Here is a 21,819-nt window from a genome sequence, read left to right on the forward strand (position 1 = left end):
CGGCGGCACCGTCGACTCGGCGCTCGGGCCGACGAAGGCAAATTGCGCAACGCCGGCCGAATCCATCTTCCCCTAATTTTCACGACGCTCGGGACGCCGCCGTACTAAACAGCCAGCGCGACCCAGTCAGATCTCATCAGATTCTTTACCGGCAATCCCGCCGGGGACGCACCGACCGCTGCGGCTGGACTATCACGGACGGCGGGTGCAATCATACGGCTTTAGCAAAACAAGTCAAATGAGGTTTATTTACAGGGTCTGCTTGATAAATAGCTTCGTCGCAAGCCACCTGCAAAATAGGCAGCAGGAAGGAATGGCAGGTGAGATGGACGTCTGCGTCGCAAGCAAAAGTTTGACCTTCTCACGTTGCTTTCGTCTCTTAAAGCGTTGTGGGGCCAACTTGTGTTCTTTTCAATGTCAAATAATTTCAGAACTTTTGATTTTTTTGCTATGGTTTGACATATTTTGTTTTGGAATGGGGGCGAACCAATTGTCTTGACTACTCATCACCAATTAGCGCTCAACTCATTCACTCGCAGTCATTTTCACTGAAGCAACCCCCTTCGCTCCCAGCCCTTTTACTGGATTTGGACTGATTTTCCAAGGCCCACAGAATATTGTGTTCTATTGCTATAAAAACGTGGAATCTACCAAAAGAAAGATTTGAATCTCTTAAAAAAAAAAGTATAAATCTATCCGTTTCCGTTTTGCAGCAGTTAGCATTAGAATATAGCTAAGTTTCATCATGATTCACAAACCTGTTGAAAACACTGGCAAAAAGAGTTTGTTGCAACATGGCCCTGGTTGATCTCTTTTGCTCTGCTGCCACCTGCTGGCCGTTTTTAGTAATAACTACCATTGCTTTAAGCCACCTCTAAGTCAGAAGCTGCATCGAAGCCTTCTGTATGCTCTAGCGATAAAAAAACAAACAACAAAAAACATGTAAACACGTTTTTGGGAGTGAAGGGCAAATAAAATCAGTTTACACGTTTTTGGGTTTGAATGAGTTAAAGTCGACTAAGCACGTGTTTGGCATTGGGCCAATTAACAAAAGACTTTTGGCTTGCTCATCTGCAAAACCAGCAACATGTCCAACCAACAAAGCAACGCAGTCCAAAGTGTCAAAAGTACGAAAATAAATTGGTAGCGGATGAGAATAGCGGTTAGCCTTGCTAGCGTTGCTATTCCCATTACTGCTCGTCCCAAAAATTCCTTCCGGCGGTACCTTGGGAATTCAAGGCAAGCAAAACAACTTCTGTGTGCTAACAAGAACTGTTTTCATCACAAAAGCCACGAGACACGCCGACCTCGCAGAACTTCACAATCAGTGTACGCAGCTGTATTGATGCTACAAACGCGTGGGAATGTTTGAGCAGATATTCGACTGGTGGAAAGTCTTTCTGTCAAATAATGAACACTGAAACTGAAAAATACTTAATAAAAACGCAATTGAAAAAATTTATTTGCGTGAAACCCGTCAGTGGCGCAATGAGTTCCCACTATCGCGCTATCCCGCCCACGAACAAACTGTCGCTTTGTGATTGGTCGGGAAAAAAATCAGAGAGGGCTCGGTACAAGATGCGTTTGCGACAAATCGGACAAAAATCCCACGAGAATTCAGCTTGCGGGCAAAGTTAGGCAAGAACAGCCACAGTCATCGATCCACCTTCAGAAGTTCAGCCAAACGCACACAAAACGAGCTGCTTTAGGCCACAACTCACACTCGGACTCTCACACGTACTCACCAGGCACCCTGACCGCTAGGCCACGCCCATAAAAGCCACAAATCCAACTGTACGACAGCCCAGTGAACCATGTCAAGTCCAGTAATTACACTTGATCAAACCAGCTTCTCAATTTTTGATGCCATATTTTGTTTCCATCTCTAAAACCCGAGACCGGTCAAAGCGCTGCCGCAGCTGCAGAAGCATTCATCCGTGATTCTGACTCACTCAACGTGCGTTATTCAGATCTCCAACGCCCCCGTGGAAGTGGAGTCACTTGCGGTTCAAAGTTCACCGTATTTAATCATCTTGCTGCCAACGAGCCTGTGGGGCATCCTGCCGCTGATGAGTTCTTAAGGTGCCAGGCACTTGACAGGATGACCCCCCCCCCCCCCCCCACACACACACCATTTTAAAAATATCATATCATAAAAATGTCACAAGTTACTTCACTTTACAGATTAGATCTTAATATATATTTAAAAAAAATGCACTGAGCCGTCACCAATGTCTTACAAATGCAATTATGCCATCTAGTGGCAGAAGAATGACCAACACAAATCAACATCACATTCGCTTTTATTTTTAATGTTAACATCAATTTTATGAATTATTATGAATCGACCAAAAGATGCAGCCATATTTCTATTCGTTTAACATCTTGTCCACTTTTACGTTAACAAGAGTATGAAAACTTTTAAATCTAAAAATATTAAATACAATAAAAATGTTATTGTACATTTAGAGAAGATATGCAAATTTTTACCGTGAGTTAACTATTGAAGTCATGCGATGCATTACAATAAAATTATTTAATTATTTATAAAAAACATTCCACGATAAATATATATATATATATATATATATATATATATTTATCTCTCTCTCTCTCTCCTGAGTGTTATGAAAAGAATGTAAATAAGTGCGGGAAATAAATAAAAAAAATCTCTCTCTCTCTCTCTCTCTCTCTCTCTCTCTCTCTCTCTCTCCCCCTCGATGTGGCTGAATCGGTGGGATTTGATTTCTGTTATTCATGTGAGTTTTTTTTTTTTTCAACCAACAAGCTTCTATAGTTGAGGGCTTGTTGTCGCCCCCTAACCTTGGGGGGCGGGGCGGGGGGGGAATATTTCAAATATTTCCCCCTGCCGTGCTGTAATGGACTTAATCTGCCTCTCAGAGTCATCTGTCATCTGTTAACTGTTGTAATTGATGCTTCCTGATGGATGTGGACTTCAGTTATGGGCCTTGAGCTTGATTTATAACCCGCTGCCCCTAGTAGCCCCCCCACACAGAAAAAAAAAAAACACACACACACCAACAGCCACTGACAGGTTTAATGGGAACCAGTGCACCGACTGACAAACTCATGCTTATTCTTGTCAGGTGATGGCTCACAAATACCTGCAAACAGTCACAAACACACAGAGGGCGAACATCAGAAACCAACGCGCGTCGAGTCTATTTTTACCCGACGACACACTCGGAGTTGTTCTCGAAACACGGAATAGCCTCCTGGCTCAGGCTTTTTCGGATGGCTCACCATATTTTTGCATTTGCTGCCGGGAGGTGGCAACATCTCATTAGACAGCCAACACACACACACACACACACACACACAAACACACGCACGCACCGCCAACGCTTTGTTTATTAATGTGTTTATACTTTGCAGGGGGTTTGAATATTTTCCTTGCCACATTTAGTTTGTATGAAAGGGGCAACATAAAGGAAACAAACTCACAATATTATTATTATTATTATTTTTTTTTTTTACAAGGCTTATAAAGGGTGGCAAACTATAGCCCTTTTCACACTGCACTCACTCAATGTGAAAGGGTTTGTCTGGTTCTCAGCATGCCCAAATTAGGAAGTAGTGTTAATTTTATCAACAAAAACTTAAACAAAAATAATTTCGTCAACACGCATTTGTCACCGGACTAAAATTATACTAGACTAGACTAAAACCCACATTAATAAACAATAACTGGGACTAAATCCGTATGAGTTTTCGTCAACTAATAAAGACGAGACGAAAATGTACTTCACCTAATAAAAACTGGACTAAAATCTGTGGACATTTTAGTTTGTGGACAAAAAATGAGATGAATATTATATGATTTAAAAAAATAATAATCTTGTCTCTGCTAATCTGTCGTGACACTGTCATGTTCATGTGACACACAGTGACACGCCCCCTTTCAAATCTGCAGCTAGCAAGTGCAACATGCACAAATGATTCACAATGAAAAGATAATAAAAAATAAAAAAAAACATTAATCCACAACTATAACGTTCTAACAATAATGTTAATCCGACCACTAACTCATTTATACTCGCTCATAGCATGGATAGCAGCCACTGTAATTGTGTGTGAAGTGTGAAATTGTTTTACAAAAAAAATTGACAAAAAAATATGCAGGGGTAAAATGATTGTCCTGACTAAAAATAAAACATTGACAAAACTAGATGAATAAAATGATGTTTTCTTGGACTAAAATAAAGACAAAAATGCTAGATTTACACTCTAAAAACAGTTGGGTTAAAAACAACCCAACTATGGGTCAAAAACGGACCAATCCTAATGGGGTCAATTTGACCCAACTTTGAGTCAAAAAATGGGTCTTTTAGTGTAAAACACAAACATTGGTCAGATCCTTTACTTGGGTAAAAAAAAATGGGGTTCAAATTGACCCTTAAAGTGGATCGGTCAAAGTGACTTTTGACCCAAATGTTTGTAGAGTGTATCGTCGACTAAAAATGGACTAAATAAAAACGGAATGAGGTTGACTAACAAAACAAGCGTGACTGAAATTGGACTAAAACTGAGACTACATTTAAAAATGGCGGATCAAATAAACACTATCCATCCATCCATCCATCCATTTTCTGTACCGCTTGTCCTCACAAGGGTCGCGGGGGTTGCTGGAGCCTATCCCAGCTGGCTTCGGGCCGTAGGCGGGGTACACCCTGAACTGGTTGCCAGCCAATCGCAGGGCACACAGAGACCAACAACCATACTCACAATCGCACCTATGGACAATTTGGAGTGTCCAATTCACCTGCCATGCATGTTTTTGGAATGTGGGAGGAAACCGGAGTACCCGGAGAAAACCCACGCAGGCACGGGGAGGACATGCAAACTCCACCCAGGAAGTCCGAAGCCCGGACTCGATCTCGCGTCCTCTGCACCGGGAGGCGGACGTGCTAACCAGTTAGCCACCGTGCCGCAAATATAAACACTAGGAATACTTGAACTAAGTAGCAGCCTAGCAGGAAGTAAAAACGGAGATTATTCCCGCTGGTTGAGACGAGAATGAGTTCGCTCCTTGACGAGATGTAGCTTTCATTTAAGAAGTAGGAGGAGACAAACGTGCCGAGTGCCACGCAGACCGTGAAACCAGAGTGGAATAGCAACCGCCGCGCGGTTGCGTCAACGTGTCAATCAAACGGCGAGGAGGCCTGCCAGCTCTAATTAGCTCATGTTCACCTAATGATGTTTGAATTTCGGACCGTTGCGTCATCCGGGTTCTTCTTGAGCGGGCGAGGTCCAAACCTGGCGGCCCCGCATTGTGGACAGGCGAGTGCGCTTGAAATACAAAGTTGAGTTCATCATTGGACTTATTCTAGTGGATTGGGTCGGGGCGGATTTCGAGCGAAGACAAACACTTCCTCAGTAAATGATGCGATTAATATTAAATGTTGTTGCTGCAAACGTCTTCTGCCGCTGCTCTAGGTGCCCTCGAGCCTGCGGCGCTAAACCTCATTTATTACACACATAAAACTCCGGCGCGAGAAAAGTTAAAAGCAGTAAACAACATGCCAAGAAGTGGACCGGAGGACTTGCTAACATTTGTACCATTAACCATTTTGTTGGCCCAGATTTCTCTACACCCAAAAAAGAAAGGTTGAGCCTCTGGGGAATGTTTTTTTTTTTTACCTCCATCCCAGCAGGGCAAAAAAAAAAAAAAAGTCCCCAGCTCCCAAATAGAGCAGCTGTCATAAGTCATGTAGACAACTTGAATGTCTAACAAAAGGAGGCGTTGTCTGCCCTCTAGTGGACAGACACTGTGCAGTTCTTATAAAGAGACAACTTAAACATATATATGGCTTTTGTTTGTGAGTAACAGCAAGTCCGGCTTTTGTAACCATGAAGAGCAGGTGGAAGAGCAAGGGTGTTGTGACTAGGCAAGCAGTTAAAAAAAAATAATACCTGCAAGGACTAATTAATTTTCACTTGCGGAGGCAGCACTTCCAGCAATACAAGTAATCAATTACCGAGCCGATCTGTGCATCTGGCACACAAATAACACATCGCGTCAACAACTACACAACGCCATTAAGTAGTTGACACTTTTCAGACGCTAACATCTGTGCAGCTAACAAAATTCAATGCAGCTCTGCTTACCTTTCGACTTTCATGTGACTTTTCAACCATGGCATCTAACAGAAAGGTCAATTCCGCTCTTATTTTGAATCTCCTCAAACTACACGGAGAGAAAGACCTCTTCCTAATAAGTGTCCTGTGAATGTCTGCCTGTGGGTGATAATAGCTTCCGCGAGGAGAACGATGACTTGCGCGTCCGGCGCAAAACCACACTTCCTTCAACGACTTTTACATTTTCAATTGAAAAGTGTCAGAACTCCAGAGGGAAAAGAAAAGGGACGAAAACAAAGCAAAGACTTGAAACGAAAGCATTGAGATGAAGAGGGAGGCGGCGGCCTGACAGGCAGGATGTGTCCGTAGAGGAGGGAGAGGCGAGGCTTGACATGTCATTGAGTTAGTGTGTCCTGTGCACTGGACGACTTCTTACTCAGGAGAAGAGCATAACAAGCGAGTGCTTTTTTTTTTTGCCTCCCCTCTCAATTCTCTTTGACATTTTCTGTTTGTTTACCGAGTGGCTACTTTTGCACCGTGGAAAAGGTAAAGCCAATTTCTTTATTTCTATTCAATAGGGGTGCAAGTATCTTAATTGAAAAAAAAAAAAAAAACATACTATAGTGTAATTTTATTCGTTTATATCTCAATTTATAACATGAGTTAAATGATCTTATAATAGGTTTGTATAAATTAAAACCTGCTTGGACAAGTAAAAGCCTGGTTAATCGTACAAATATACAAAAAAAAAAGAAGACAAATAGAGAAGACAGAAATGTAATTTATTCCGCCTACTATACAGTTGCTATATACCTGTAACATAAAATAATAATAATAATAATAATAATAATAATTAGTATTGGAGGCTCTGGCCTGCCTGGGTCAAGTTTGCATGTCTTTTTTATATTATGTCAGATTTTTACTTTATGTACAACATTTTGTTTTTAAAGTGCTCTATAAATAAAGTTAAGTTCTCCCCATTCTCGGGGTACTCCAAACATAAACATTATGTTAAGTCAGGGGTCCCCTGAACATTTCGACCTTTTCATCATTTGGCAGTTTTTTTTAAATATATATTTTTTATGGCTCATATGCATTGACGCCAAACATCTCTGGAAAAAGTAGGATTACAGAAGATGGCATTCAATAATTGTGAACAAAAATGAGGCTGTGTTGAAATACCACTGATCTGAATATATGACTGGATAGCCGATAGGCCAGGACTTTTGAAGCCGCGAGGCCGCCATATTGCTCCTCCCACGAAACGTATTCTCGGCATACGATCCGATACATTTACAGTATCGAAATTGGAGAATATTTGAGAGAGTACTTCGTAGAAATAGCATGATTTTATGGTGTTTTAAATGTGTTAAACATAAACAAGAGGACTTCAGACATTTTACAACTTGCCTTCAATAAATTTATAAATGATATGCTTAATGATGTTTACAGGAGGAAACTTGTATATTTTTTATTAAAAGGAGAAGAACTGTAATTCAACGAAAGATGTCTCTGCCAAATCTAATATTGGGGTCTAAGGAACTGAGCAATAAAAGAAGAAGGGGGTCTTCAAAGCAGAACATACCCTCCACTTGTTATTTAAAAAATAATAATAATAATTGTACTTGTTAAAAAATATAGTAACCCCCCCGGCACAAAGCCCCCAACCCGCCCTCGGCCTTATACTAACTGCCTACGAGCTGTATATGTCTCATCTGTACGTATACCGTATAGTTTACACAGCAGTCTGCTCGCGAAGTGGGAGGAGCAAGATGGCCGCCCTGTGACTTCAACAGCTTGCGCGGGCGTGTGTGGGCTATCGGCTATATACAGTCATATATTCAGGTCAGTCATCTGTAAATTTATTGCTGAAACGATTGATGGAGATTTTGAACTGTTTTGGAAAGATGTACTGTTTGATCTCTATGACTTTAAAAGAAATAGTTTAAAGCCCAGGTAGATTTATATGATTAATCTTATCATTCTTTCATAAATGTAAATTCTTACATAGGAAAAACTTTTTTGTTGCTTTCCATTGTGAAATCAGGCAGTACATCGAGTCAATTAAGTTTTCTCGTAACCAAAAGGCTATCATGGCATTTCAGTATGAAAATTTTTATTTTGTTTTCTTTTGTTATGTATAGTCAACAATTGTTTCAGCCAACGGTTTGTCATTTTTAAGAATGGCTATTGTATGTTTTGCAATATTCAATTAAAAAAAATTAAAAAGTCGACGAAAAGTAAAAAAATTAATAAATAAATATTATATATATATATATATATATATATATATATATATATATATATATATATATATATATATATTCAGGTCAGTGTGAAATACTTCCTGTTTTCCTTCTTCCAACAAATTTACAGTTTCAAACTAGTGTGCCGCCATCTAGTAGTCAACAGTGTAATTACACCTAGTCTGAACAACAGTTTGACCAAAATCGAGTTCAAGGTGGGGTCTTTAGTTTTGTCCGTTTGTGTTTGTAAACAACCATTTCAAAACGGACTCCTCCCACGGCTCAACCCCCACCCTTCTCGTCAACATTGCGCCTGCCTTCAGCGACACGCCCCCTGCTCTGTGATTGGCTGGAGGGGTAAACGTAGACTTTCCGCCCACAAACGTCCCTCTCATGGCGAAACACAACAAAATGGCAAAATACAGGCTGGGGTGTTGGTGGATGATGACAAAATCCCCACCACACTTTCATTTGAGTGAAAACTAAAGATCTCACCTTTAACTAATTCACTGCCAGCCCAGACGAAATGAATCTTTGACGTCTATAGCCGTCTATGGTAGTGAATGTGTTAACAACTGTAGAAAAAAATTATTTTGACAGAGGAAGGTTTACTGTAAACTCATAAATCAGTGTGCGGCGAGAAAATCAAAAATGAGTCAACTCAGTTTAACACAGACTTGACCCATCGAGAATGAAGCCAATTCTGTATGTGATCAGAGGAGGCGGGGCAGCCGCGTGAACAATGTCCCAACTGTACTACAAGAAGACGGACAGCTCCTCATACTGCGACCGCATCCCCCTTCGCATCGTGCGGGCCGAGTCGGAGCTCTCGGCCCTGGAGCGGGCCTACCTGGGGGCGGTGGGGAAAGGCGACTACGCCACAGTGAAGGAAGCCCTGGAGGAGGCCGAGATCTACTTCCGCATCAACATCGACTGCGTGGACTCGCTGGGGCGCACGGCGCTGCTCATCGCCATCGAGAACGAGAACCTGGAGATCGTGGATCTCCTGCTCAGCTACAACGTGCACGTAGGCGACGCCCTGCTGCACGCCATCCGCAAGGAGGTGGTGGGCGCTGTGGAGCTGCTGCTCAACCACAAGAAGCCCAGTGGTGAGAAACAGGTAAAAATGGGAGGAACGGACGAGCCCCCCGGAATTAACCGGAATAAGGACGCTTGAAAGCGTGTTACTCGGAGTTGACGTCATTTAGCAGCAGCCAATAGAAAAGCACATTCAGATGACGGCGTTCCGAGCCGACTATTTTGCCTGCTTGACTTTTGGCTCAGCTCGCCTGCTTTTTTCATTTAATTCAGCCGAAATGCGACGCTAGGTAAGAAATGCGTTTTTTCATTTTATCATCGTGTTTATTACATTTGGCACAAAAGTACTACACTTGAAAAAAAAAAAAGACAAAAAAGAAAGAAAACTAACACTGAAACTAACAAAAACTCAACCAAAACTGAGCATATAAAAAAAAAAAAAAAAACTAATAAAAAAATAACAGAACCGCCATGAAAACTAATTAAAACTAACTAAAAATAAATAAATAATTCAAAACAAAATAAAAACGAACTAAAATGAACAATTCCAAAACTATAATAACCCTGCCAGGAAGATGGAAGAGAAAGCAACAGTGAAGTAACCGTGTGGTAACCGGCCAACCCGAGATGGAATCAGAGCTTTATACAACCAGATTATTTATATTTACATTGTATTTCATTATATTTATTTGTTATAGTTTACAATACTTCGTAAATAAATAACAAACTACGATGCTTAAAGCAACACTAGGGAACTTTCAGTTTCTGTTGATTATGGCGGCGCCATATGGACAAAAGCGGTAATGTTATGCCTGAAGGAAGACTACATTTCCCATGAGGACAAGCGCATTGCTCCGTTTTTTTTTAGCTCAGCCAGCGAGTGAAAGCCGGACCAATGTTGATCCTTGACTGTCCTTTTATCCGGGTAGCTTCCCTTCTTTTTTTTTTTCTTTTTTGTCTCCTTAAACAAAACATTTCTGTTGTTTTCCAGCTTCTGCCATGAAAGAAGTAATCATGCATCAACATTCAAATTGACTTCCGTCTTTTGTGACGCATGAGGAAAGAGTGAAGTAATGTATGCCATAAAGCAGGGGTGCTCAAGTTGGGTCCTCGAGAGCCCCTATCCAGCCTGTTTTCCGTGTTTCTCTCCACTAACACACCTGATTCACGATCAGGATCGTTATCAGGCTTCTGCAAAGCTTGCCGATTAGCTGAGCGATTAGATTCAGCTGTGCTGCAGGAGGGAAACATGGAAAACAGGCTGGATAGGGGCTCTCGAGGACCGAACTTGAGCACCCCTGCATAAAGCAATCAGCACATTTGTAGTTTTTTATGTGGCAGTGTTCCTACCATCCTCCTCAAAGTTGCTTAGTGCCAGTAAAAACGATACGGACCCCTTCAGGCCATGGCAAAGGTACCATGCAACTAGTTTTAGGTCGATGTTTCATCAAAAGAGTTACGAAAAGTTCCTTAGTGCTACTTTAAACTGTTCCGACAACATTTCTGAGAATTTCAACGTAGCTACCCCGCAACTTAAAAAGCTTAGGCTGGGTACACAAATTGAACTTTGACCCAGTGGGTCTGAAATAGGTCAGGACCAACCCATCTTAGAGATGAATCGCGTCCGATATTTATGACAAAAAAAATGTGGGGAGGGCCGACGTCTCCCAGGTCAATGGGACCAACCAACAGATCATCTGACAGACCAACTGCCAAAAACCGACGGGTGGATAGACGGACTGACAGTCCAACCAACAGAAAGACTGACAGAAGGTGACAGACCAAACGAGACACCATCTGACAGACAATCTGAGAGACAGACAGACAACAGACTGACCAACTGACAGACTGACGGATAGCGTTACCGTACTACCGTACTACCGACTTCCTATCTGGCGCTAACTGAAGCACCTGTCGTTTCCCGTCAAGCTCCCACCCATACTGCTGGACAAGCAGTTCTCGGACTTCACGCCGGACATCACGCCGATCATCCTGGCAGCCCACACCAACAACTACGAGATCATCAAGCTGCTGGTGCAGCGGGGCGTCTCCATACCGCAGCCGCACGCCGTGCTGTGCGACTGCCCCGAGTGCGTGTCCAGTTTGGACGTGGACGGCCTGCGCCACTCGCACTCCCACCTCAACGTGTACAAGGCGCTGGCCAGCCCGTCGCTCATCGCCCTGTCCAGCGAGGACCCGTTCCTCACCGCCTTCCAGCTCAGTTGGGAGCTGAAGGAGCTCAGCCGGGTGGAGAACGAGTTCAAGTCGGAGTACGAGGAGCTGTCGCATACGTGCAAACAATTTGCCAAGGACCTCTTGGACCAGACCAGGAGCTCCAAGGAGCTGGAGATCATCCTCAACTACCGCGATGACATCAACCCGCTGCTGGATGAGAACGGCAACGAATTGGCGCGGGTGAAGTTGGCCATCAAATACTGCCAGAAAGAGGTAAGTCGTAGTTGATGGCAAAATGAAGCTTCATGAAGCACTTGTAATATTTTTTTGACTCCTCTAGATGCCACTCTTGGTTGAAAGATGCAGTGGAAATGTAATCCATTTCCTTTGCACTAGCCTTTATATTTAAATCAAGAGCACCATCTAGGGGAGTCAAAAAATATTACAAGTGCTTCATGAAGCTTCATTTTGCCATCACTAGTAAGTCGTATTTTTTGTTTAAGCGGAACGAGTCGTGGTCTACTCTCCATTTTGTGAGGACTTTCCAGAACTGAAACAATAATCCACAACTGCAGTTGGCCATTGGCAAATTTGCCGCCTTCTTTATTTTTTTTTTTTATTTTTTTAAAGCCTTTCTGATTATTTTGCTGTTCGAAACAGCAACAATTGAGGATAATGAACATGACGTTTTGATCAGATGATTGACTTTAAAAGTAAACATTCCTTAAAAGTCTTTACGATTTATAACCTACGCATGTCAGTATGTTGTCACTTGAACACTTGAAACACATTCAACATCCTGCGAATCGATACATTTATGATCCTAAAGATGAATCTTTGAGTGGATAACGTTTTTATTGCTCCTGAAAAAAATAAAATAAAAAGAAAAGGAAATGAGACATGAGGCCGTCGTTAGATATAAAAGGACTCAACCGTAAACTTAAGTGGCCTCGTGACAAGAACCGCGTCAAGATGAGCCACAAATGGGTCTAAATGGTGGGACGGGTCCCGAGGGAATTTTGGGCAGCCCGTAATTGCAAGGCTGCTTTCTTAATGTAGTGCATTACCGACCGTCGCCTCCTCGGTCCCGTGGCAATTGGATTTGAGGGTGATAATGACGACGTGATGGCTATTTCCATGAAACTTGAAATAGTTGAATCATGAGGAGAAAGTTTTGCTATTAGATGGTGTGTGTGAATTATTATTGAGCCTTCAGAAAGTTGAAATAGATGGAAAGTTGCCCCAATTGTCTTGGGGGATGAAGATTTATGATTCAGAACGACTGAGCACTTGCTGAACGTTTGGACTTAGTTGAAGCTCTTGTCATAAAAAGCTACAACTCGTAGCATGTGAGCTAAATAGATATTCCAAGTTTCTACTGCGCCTTCCCCACAATGTTGCTCATTTTATTGCACGTTGACGCAAAAAACGACGTAAACCGCAAACTTTTGACAGGTTGCTATTGTGTTTTTTTTTCCGAGGCGGTTACAGACGAGCTGCAGACCATTACAAGCACTTAGCAGTTGTCCACAAAATCACTTCCTGTTTCCCAGGGTTTCGCGCGAAACGACACTTTAGGTCCGATTTCAATCATGCAGTAATGCAAACGAATCCTCTGTTTGATGCCATCCGTGGTGCCACGCTCGCGCCTGCAGCCGCAACTTGCAATTTGGCCACTCCCGAGACAAAAGATGGGAAGATGTGAAGGGTTTCTGTGCTGGAAAGATGACCTCATCGTCACCCACCCCATTATATGGAGTGATTCCATTTGGCTGTAACGAGGTTAAGCTGAAATGAACTCTCATCACCACAAAAAAGACATCTTGCGGTGGTTTTGAGCAAGAGGATAAGAAGCAGATTCAACAACTTGTTAGAAAATAGGGATGATAAATTATTTTCTACTTTCAACTATTCCATCAGAAGTTTTCTTAGTTTAAGGTGGGTTTTATTAGGAATATCAAAATTAGCGTGTTCATTTTGAATTAAAGTTCCTTTTTTTTTTTCTTCTTTTTTTTTTTTCGGAAATGTCATCATCATTGCTCTTTATTTATTTATTTTTTATTATTATTATTTTTTTTGTGTGTGTGTGTGGGTGAGTATGTGTATGTGCGTGCGTGCGTGCGTGCGTGTATAAAAAAACTATTAGAAAAAAATCTCATACCGTTCACCTAAACCGAACACCGCCGTCAGGAGACCCGAGGAAGGACCAAAGAAAACCAAGGAAGGTGAAATCCAGCACCGACCAGACACCCCCCCACCAGAACTCCTCCCCAACCCAAGAAACATCCAGACCCCAACAAATCCAAAAAAACATAAAATCAGGGAGGCCTCAAGAGACCGAAGGAGAGACCGAGAAAAGGAAGGAAGGACAGACGAAGCCGCGTGAGATCCGCAGACACCAGCCAGCCTCCACCGATTCCTTTAATACCACCATTTTTTTTTTTTTAAACGCTCGATTAATGAGCGCCCTTTATTTGGAAAGCCTCTACTGGGGGAATCCCGGTCACAACGCAGCAGACGTCCACGTCAAAATCTAGCAGTAATCGATTTCATAATAATGCCCATATTTGTGGAGACTGGGGGTCAAGTTGTATTTGACAATTTAAAAAATGTGCAGAATTTCTGAAGTTAATTCATGTTAAAGATTAGATTCGTAGCTCTCAATATGAAAAGAAAAAAAATGCACTGAGCTGTCATCAACGTCTTGCAAATGCAGTAATGCCATCTCACAGGACATCTTTTGAATTTGAACTCAATTTTATGCATTATGAAATTACTCTATCAATGACTAAAAGTTGCAGCCCATATTTCTATTAGTAAAAATTTTTTTCCCCACTTTTAAAACTCAAAAAAATATTGTCATTTTATTGTACATTTAAAACAGATATAAAACTTGCAATTAATCGTGAGTTAACTATTGAAGCCATGCGCTTAATTCCGATTAAAAATGCTCATTACGTGACACCCCTCGTTATTATTATCCATTTTTCTTTGTGTCATTGATAGTTTGTCGCCCAGCCCAACTGCCAGCAGCTGCTGGCCTCCCGGTGGTACGACGAGATCCCAGGTTGGCGAAGGCGCCACTGGGCAGTGAAACTCCTCACGTGCATCCTCATCGGACTCCTCTTCCCGGTGTTATCCATCTTTTACTTGGTCTCGCCCAAAAGCCGTTACGGCTTATTCATCCGCAAGCCCTTCATCAAGTTTATCTGTCACGCCGCTTCCTATTTGACATTCCTGTTCCTGCTCTTCTTGGCATCGCAGCACATTGAAGCCCCGCAGCGTGACATTCAGGGCCCGGCGCCGACCGTGGTGGAATGGATGATCCTACCCTGGGTAATCGGTAAAAAGAGTGTTTTTTTTTTCCCGTCTTTAATTGGGCTTCCTGGTGGCGGCGCGATCCTAATGCCGCCATTTGTTTGTGCCTTCAAGGTTTCATCTGGACGGAGATCAAGCAGATGTGGGATAGTGGTTTCCAAGACTACATGGACGACTGGTGGAATATAATGGACTTCATCATGAACGCATTATATCTTGCAACCATTTCCCTGAAGATTGTTGCATATGCAAAGGTACGCTTGCATATAAGGAGACGAACTCGGATGCGTGGTCGTGCGCGAGTGATCGTTTTGGTTGAATAATGTGAACGGCAAGGATTTTGGGAAGACACACTCACAACCAATCATCTCAGCAGTAATTAAAAGTATTATACAATACAATCAACCGTGCGCCTATTTGCAGTTCCTGTTTTTTTTTTTGACGAACCTATTGGTTCTAGTTTTTGGCTGCATCTTTGTGTGCAATTCCTTTCTGTAATGCCCTAAAATAAAAATAAAGAGAAAAAAGAGGCTGCCCAAGCCCTGTCTAATAGGAAAGTAGTAATTTGTGTCAAGGGGGTGGCAGCTGTTTAGTCTGGTTTGTACCGAAGAGGATTAGGGCCAGTGAAGAGAGAAAAAGTATTCTCACTTTATTCTCAGAATTCTCACTTCTGAGATTAAAGTCAGAATTCCGACTTCAAAGTCAGAATTCCGACTTTAATCTCAGAATTCCGACTTTAATCTCAGAATTCCGACTTTAATCTCAGAAAGTGAAAATTCCGACTTCAATCACAGAATTCTGACTTGAAAGTGATAAGTCTGACTTTCATCTCACAATTCTGAGATGAAAGTGGGAATTCTCATTTTTTGAAGTCAGAATTCCGACTTTAATCTCAGAATTCCGACTTTAATCTCAGAAAGTGAAAATTCCGACTTCAATCACAGAATTCTGACTTGAAAGTGATAATTCTGACTTTCATCTCACAATTCTGAGATGAAAGTGGGAATTCTCATTTTTTGAAGTCAGAATTCCGACTTCAAAGTCAGAATTCCGACTTTAATCTCAGAATTCCGACTTTAATCTCAGAAAGTGAAAATTCCGACTTCAATCACAGAATTCTGACTTGAAAGTGATAAGTCTGACTTTCATCTCACAATTCTGAGATGAAAGTGGGAATTCTCATTTTTTGAAGTCAGAATTCCGACTTTAATCTCAGAATTCCGACTTTAATCTCAGAAAGTGAAAATTCCGACTTCAATCACAGAATTCTGACTTGAAAGTGATAATTCTGACTTTCATCTCACAATTCTGAGATGAAAGTGGGAATTCTCATTTTTTGAAGTCAGAATTCCGACTTCAAAGTCAGAATTCCGACTTTAATCTCAGAATTCCGACTTTAATCTCAGAAAGTGAAAATTCCGACTTCAATCACAGAATTCTGACTTGAAAGTGATAAATCTGACTTTCATCTCACAATTCTGAGATGAAAGTGGGAATTCTCATTTTTTGAAGTCAGAATTCCGACTTCAAAGTCAGAATTCCGACTTTAATCTCAGAATTCCGACTTTAATCTCAGAATTCCGACTTTAATCTCAGAAAGTGAAAATTCCGACTTCAATCACAGAATTCTGACTTGAAAGTGATAAGTCTGACTTTCATCTCACAATTCTGAGATGAAAGTGGGAATTCTCATTTTTTGAAGTCAGAATTCCGACTTTAATCTCAGAATTCCGACTTTAATCTCAGAAAGTGAAAATTCCGACTTCAATCACAGAATTCTGACTTGAAAGTGATAAATCTGACTTTCATCTCACAATTCTGAGATGAAAGTGGGAATTCTCATTTTTTGAAGTCAGAATTCCGACTTCAAAGTCAGAATTCCGACTTTAATCTCAGAATTCCGACTTTAATCTCAGAAAGTGAAAATTCCGACTTCAATCACAGAATTCTGACTTGAAAGTGATAAATCTGATTTTCATCTCACAATTCTGAGATGAAAGTGGGAATTCTCATTTTTTGAAGTCAGAATTCTGACTTCAAAGTGAAAATTCTGAGAAAGTGAGAATCCTGCCAACCTTTTTCTTTCCTGTTTTCAGTGGCCCTAATCCTCTTCCGTAGGTTAGCCAGGTAAAGCTACAGGCCGTGTAAAAAAAAAAAAAAATTGTGATGATGAGTTACCAAGTACAAGCTAACAAACGACGGACGTGTTGTTATTGCTTGACAATTTCAATTTTTTACGGGTTGTGACAGACGCCGCCTGCCGCGTAACCACGAAGACATTTGCAGAGTTGAACCGCCCGCCTTCTTCTTTGACGACGTCGCGTTGACATTTATTTTGCAGTACAGCGGGCACAAACTCCGCCGCAACTGGGAAATGTGGCACCCGACTCTGATCGCCGAGGCTTTGTTCGCCATCGCCAACATCTTCAGTTCCCTGCGCCTCATTTGCCTTTTCACCGCCAATTCCCACCTGGGCCCGCTGCAGATCTCGCTGGGCCGCATGCTCCTCGACATCCTCAAGTTCCTCTTCATCTACTGCCTGGTGCTGCTGGCCTTCGCCAACGGCCTCAGCCAGCTCTACTATTACTACGGAACCGACGTGGGCGACAACTGCAAGGGGATCCGCTGCATGCAGCAAAACAACGCCTTCTCAACGTAGGCGGATTGATGAAGAGCTTTATTTAACCGGCGCGATCAAGCTGATGTATGTTGCGCTTGTTTTTCAGGTTATTCGAGACGCTGCAGTCCTTATTCTGGTCCGTGTTTGGCCTCATTTCGCTCTACGTGACGCGAGTGAAGCCGGACCACGAATTCACCGAGTTTGTCGGCACCACCATGTTCGGCACGTACAACATCATCTCCCTGGTGGTGCTGCTGAACATGCTAATTGCCATGATGAACAACTCGTACCAGCACATTGCTGTCAGTAGCCATTTCTGTTGTTTAACCGCTCCCATTTGTCTTGTGTTCTTTTGCCAACGCCACTGATTGAACGGCTCGTATTTTCTTTTAAGGACCACGCAGATATAGAGTGGAAATTTGCCAGAACTAAATTATGGATGAGCTACTTTGAAGAGGGAGGAACTTTGCCGTCTCCGTTCAACATAATACCCAGTCCCAAGTCGTTTTATTATCTGACAGGATGGATACAAGCACGTGTGCTTCGGAGGCCCAGCTTAAAAATACTCGAAACCTTTGAAAGTTTGGGGGTAAGTTAACTTTGATTGCAGTTTCTCGCATCTGTCCGGACATGGACAGATTAGCTATGACCTAAGAATTGAAAATGGCCGCCAGTGGACATGAAAAGTAACACTGTGACCCGAATGACTCCAAAATACCTTGGGATTAGACGTCATACGTTTCATAACGCATTTGGCACGTTGAGAAGTTGAAATTTACAGTTTAGGACAGCAAGAATGCAAAATGGAGAATGTTTACGATGTACTTTTGAATACGTTTTTATGCAATTGTTAGCAGCACTGCAGATGATACATATTGCTCACAGGGGCACAATTGGCATTTTATAATTCGCAGTTTTGCTCATCACGACTCAAAGGGGACTGTATTTATTTATTCTTTTGAAATATAAAACGAATGTCCACACATGCCGACATCCAAAGTACAGAAAGCATCCCGGGCATCCCAAATAGCGTAAGAGAAATAAAAAAATGCATGCTATGCAAGAGTCCGGGGTCTTGGGAGGTTAAAGCAATGGTAGTTATTATAAAAAACGGCCAGCAGGTGGCAGCAGAGTATAAGAGATCAGCCAAGGCCACGTTGCAACAAACTCTCTTTCCCAGATTTGTGAAGAATAATGAAACATAGCTATTTTCTAATGCCAATTGCTGCAAAACTGAAACAGATACAAACACACTTTTAGTATAAAAAAAAAAAAAAAAGAACATTTATTTCTGTAATTACAGAGGCGTGCAGCGGACAACGTCAGGTTAAACCACGAGTATCAGGTAAGGGCCCATTTCCATCCTCTAAAATTATTCATAAGAATCGATAGGACTGAAACACCAACAATTAGCATTGTGTACTTTTCAGGAGGTTTTGAGAAACCTAGTAAAGCGATATGTCGCTGCAATGATCAGAGATGCCAAGACGGAGGAAGGCTTGACTGAAGAAAACTTCAAGGTAGCGTAAACCTGCGAAAAAGCGGCGATCTTCATTCGCTCTTGTTCAAACGTTTGTTCCTCCGTCGTTGACAGGAGCTCAAGCAGGACATCTCCAGCTTCCGCTGCGAAGTGCTGGGAATGATGAAGGGCAAATGCCAAGGCCGGGTCTGCGGGAAAGTAGCGAGCTCCCCCTTCGCTTACGCCGGGAACTCTTTCAAGTACTCCCCGAAATGGTGCACGGAGGAGGCGCAACAGAGGCTGGAGGTGTTTGACCTGAGCGCCCACGGGCCGAGCGCAGCCGGCAACGCGAGCGGCGGTCCGAGCAATGGCGGCGCGGCCGCTGCCGAAAGTCGCTTGGGTGACGTCGCAACGCCGGGGCACTCCAGACGGACGGAAATCAACCCCTCCTCGGAGAAGTGCGCGAAGTGTTCGGAAAGCGCCGGCGGGCCGAACCGTGAGCTTAAAAGTCCGAGGGTGATAGTAGAAGTCGCACAGGAGGTGGAGGAGGATGTTCAAGAGAAGGAGGCGTCGTGCAAACATTAACTCATTTGCTCCCCAAAACGTAGAAAAACGTTCTATTTTAAATATCGCCATGGTCCCAAAAACGTATTATGTTTTTAAATGTGTTTTTTTTTTTATTATGCTAGAGCATACAAGAAGGCTTTGATGCAGCCTCTGACCTGAGGCTGATTCTTAAAACACTGGAAGCTACTACAAAAAGCGACCAGCAGGTGGCAGCACAGTATAAGAGATCAACCAGGGCCATGTTGCAAAAAAAAAAGAAGCAATTTTCCCCACTGTTTTAAACAGATTAATGATGACATTTAGCTATATTCTAATTCTAATTGCTGCAAAACACTGGAAACTTTTTTTTCCTGATGAAAGAAGAGACTAATCTTTTTTTTTGGGTAGGTTTCATGTTTTTATAGCAATAGAACACAATATTCTGGGGGCCTTGCAAAATTAGTCAAAAGCCAGTAAACCAGCCGGGAGCGAAGGGGGTTGCTTCAGTGCAAATGCTAGTGAATGAGTTAATGACCTCAACCATGCACGCATTCATCTCGATGTCCACAAATAATAGATGTCTCTTTTTTCCTTTCTTTCTGTTTTGTAGTAATTTATTAAATGAAGACGCTCCTATCGTGTCAAGCGTGTTACATGAAAATGCGTCATAATCAGGCCAGTGCTGATTTGTGCTGAAACAAAATGGGCATTAAAAATAATGTGTCAAGTAAGGTTATATTTATTCATTGATTTTTTTACCTCTGGCTGTCTGTTTATTTATTTATTTATTTTAACTTTGGTTCAGACTTAAGGGTTCATGTTATGGCTACAGTAAATTATTCATTATTTTAGTAGATGAAGCAGTTTCAAGTAACCTCAAAACATAAATTTGCTACAAATTATACAGTGCAGTGTGCCATGCAACTAAATTATTGTGACACATTTTTAGAACTTATTGCTTTGATTTTCCTTTTTTTTTTCCCCCCCATGTGTGAACACTAGAATAAAAGGAAAGGCAACTCCGGGAAAGTTTGCGGGTCATGCTGCCCAAAAAAAATATGCTGTGTTTTCACTTTTTTTTTTCTTTCTTGTGGGTGCTTACAAAGATATTGCCATTGTTTAAATTGATGTATCAGCAAATTACTGCGTGAAATGGAGAAGTTATCTAAAAAAAAAAAGTATCAAAATTCTGGTACCTCCATTTATGGACAAGTTTATCTGCGTCGCTTTACCACTTTAAAGTTCTCACTCATCCTGTTTACAAATGGGGGAAACTGTTCTGGTAAATTGTTTATTTCTTATACAGAGTCTGTACACAAAAGCAGATGTGACGATTACAGGAAAGGAAATTCTCAACACCTCAACTCGCATATCGACAATCGGACAACTTGAACATTAAGTCAGCATTGGATATCTGTCATGTCTCTGAAAGATTATCCTGAGGGATTAGCTTGTGACGTGAGTTGCATTAAGAGTGATTTTGCCTTTTTTTTTTTTTTTAAGAGCTCAGTATTGTTCATTCGGAAATGTCATCATCATTGCTCTTTTTTTTTTTTTTTTTTTTTTTTTTATATATATATATATATAATTTTTTTTTTTTGTGTGCGTGTGTGTGGGTGAGTATGTGTATGTGCGTGCGTGCGTGCGTGCGTGCGTGTATTTGTTAGCTCACCAGAAAACCAAAAAAAAGAAAAAAAAAAGAAAAAAAAAGAGTGATTTTGCCTCCATTTGCATGGAAAACGGTCACAAATCTTAAACGTGTTCCATATTTACAATAGTAAATCGTTATGTATGCTCATCAACGATTTCAATGATCATAAAAAGTCATCGTTAGCTTAGCTTCGTCTACTTCTACTACTGCTGCTGCTGCTGCTGCTGCTGTTTGTATTTTCCAGCAGTGTGGACATTAATGTGGCACGATGCTGCCCCCCACAGATCAATCTTGGTACTATGACAATGGATACTATGTGTGATGTCATCCTCTGTGTTGGTCTCGAGCATGAATCATGCTTTCATTTGTATGGTGTTCTCACATTTAAAAGATTACAAATTGTTGAGTGTGCACACTGCCTCAAAGAAACAATAGAATGAAAACTTTTGAGAACGTCTTCTTAGATGATAGCGGACGTTTTCCTAATGTCAAGCTTAAAAGTTTTGCTTAGTTGATGTTCTCTCTACCACATTTGGATGCCCCTTAAATGTCTGTAAATGCACATTTGAACATCTGTTCCTTCGTCGGTCATGTCCAAATATATATATTTTTTTAGGGCGGGGGGGGGGGGGGGATTACTGGGAATGCATCCGCTATCCCTGCGGCA

At 41.8% G+C, this 21,819-nt stretch overlaps 1 protein-coding gene across 2 annotated transcripts; it reads left to right on the forward strand.

Annotated features, from left to right (window-relative positions):
* Positions 1–6,512: 6,512 nt before the first annotated feature.
* Positions 6,513–20,558, forward strand: trpc4b (transient receptor potential cation channel, subfamily C, member 4b). 2 transcript variants are annotated; one of them, XM_086080380.1, is made up of 11 exons: positions 6,513–6,645; positions 9,063–9,465; positions 11,313–11,831; positions 14,565–14,901; positions 14,991–15,130; positions 17,218–17,531; positions 17,603–17,798; positions 17,891–18,085; positions 18,800–18,841; positions 18,927–19,016; positions 19,091–20,558. In XM_086080380.1, the coding sequence occupies exons 2-11, from the start codon at positions 9,088–9,090 to the stop codon at positions 19,538–19,540; spliced, it is 2,661 nt and encodes an 886-aa protein (XP_085936506.1). In that variant the 5' UTR covers positions 6,513–6,645; positions 9,063–9,087; the 3' UTR covers positions 19,541–20,558. The 2 variants fall into 2 exon arrangements, with proteins under 2 accessions (XP_085936506.1, XP_085936507.1); XM_086080381.1 differs by lacking the exon at positions 6,513–6,645 and adding an exon at positions 7,876–7,944.
* Positions 20,559–21,819: the final 1,261 nt, after the last annotated feature.

Source organism: Leptonotus elevatus, chromosome 7, assembly GCF_054856555.1.
Source record: "Leptonotus elevatus isolate MCC_2025b chromosome 7, RoL_Lele_1.0, whole genome shotgun sequence".
NCBI lineage: Eukaryota > Metazoa > Chordata > Actinopteri > Syngnathiformes > Syngnathidae > Leptonotus > Leptonotus elevatus.

Bases quoted from the DNA above. Each gene is read 5' to 3' on its own strand.
- trpc4b (XM_086080380.1), top strand. From the start codon at position 9,088: ATGTCCCAACTGTACTACAAGAAGACGGACAGCTCCTCATACTGCGAC. The intron at 9,466-11,312 runs GTAAAAATGGGA...TTTCCCGTCAAG, and splicing joins AGCCCAGTGGTGAGAAACAG to CTCCCACCCATACTGCTGGA. The intron at 15,131-17,217 runs GTACGCTTGCAT...TTTATTTTGCAG, and splicing joins AGATTGTTGCATATGCAAAG to TACAGCGGGCACAAACTCCG.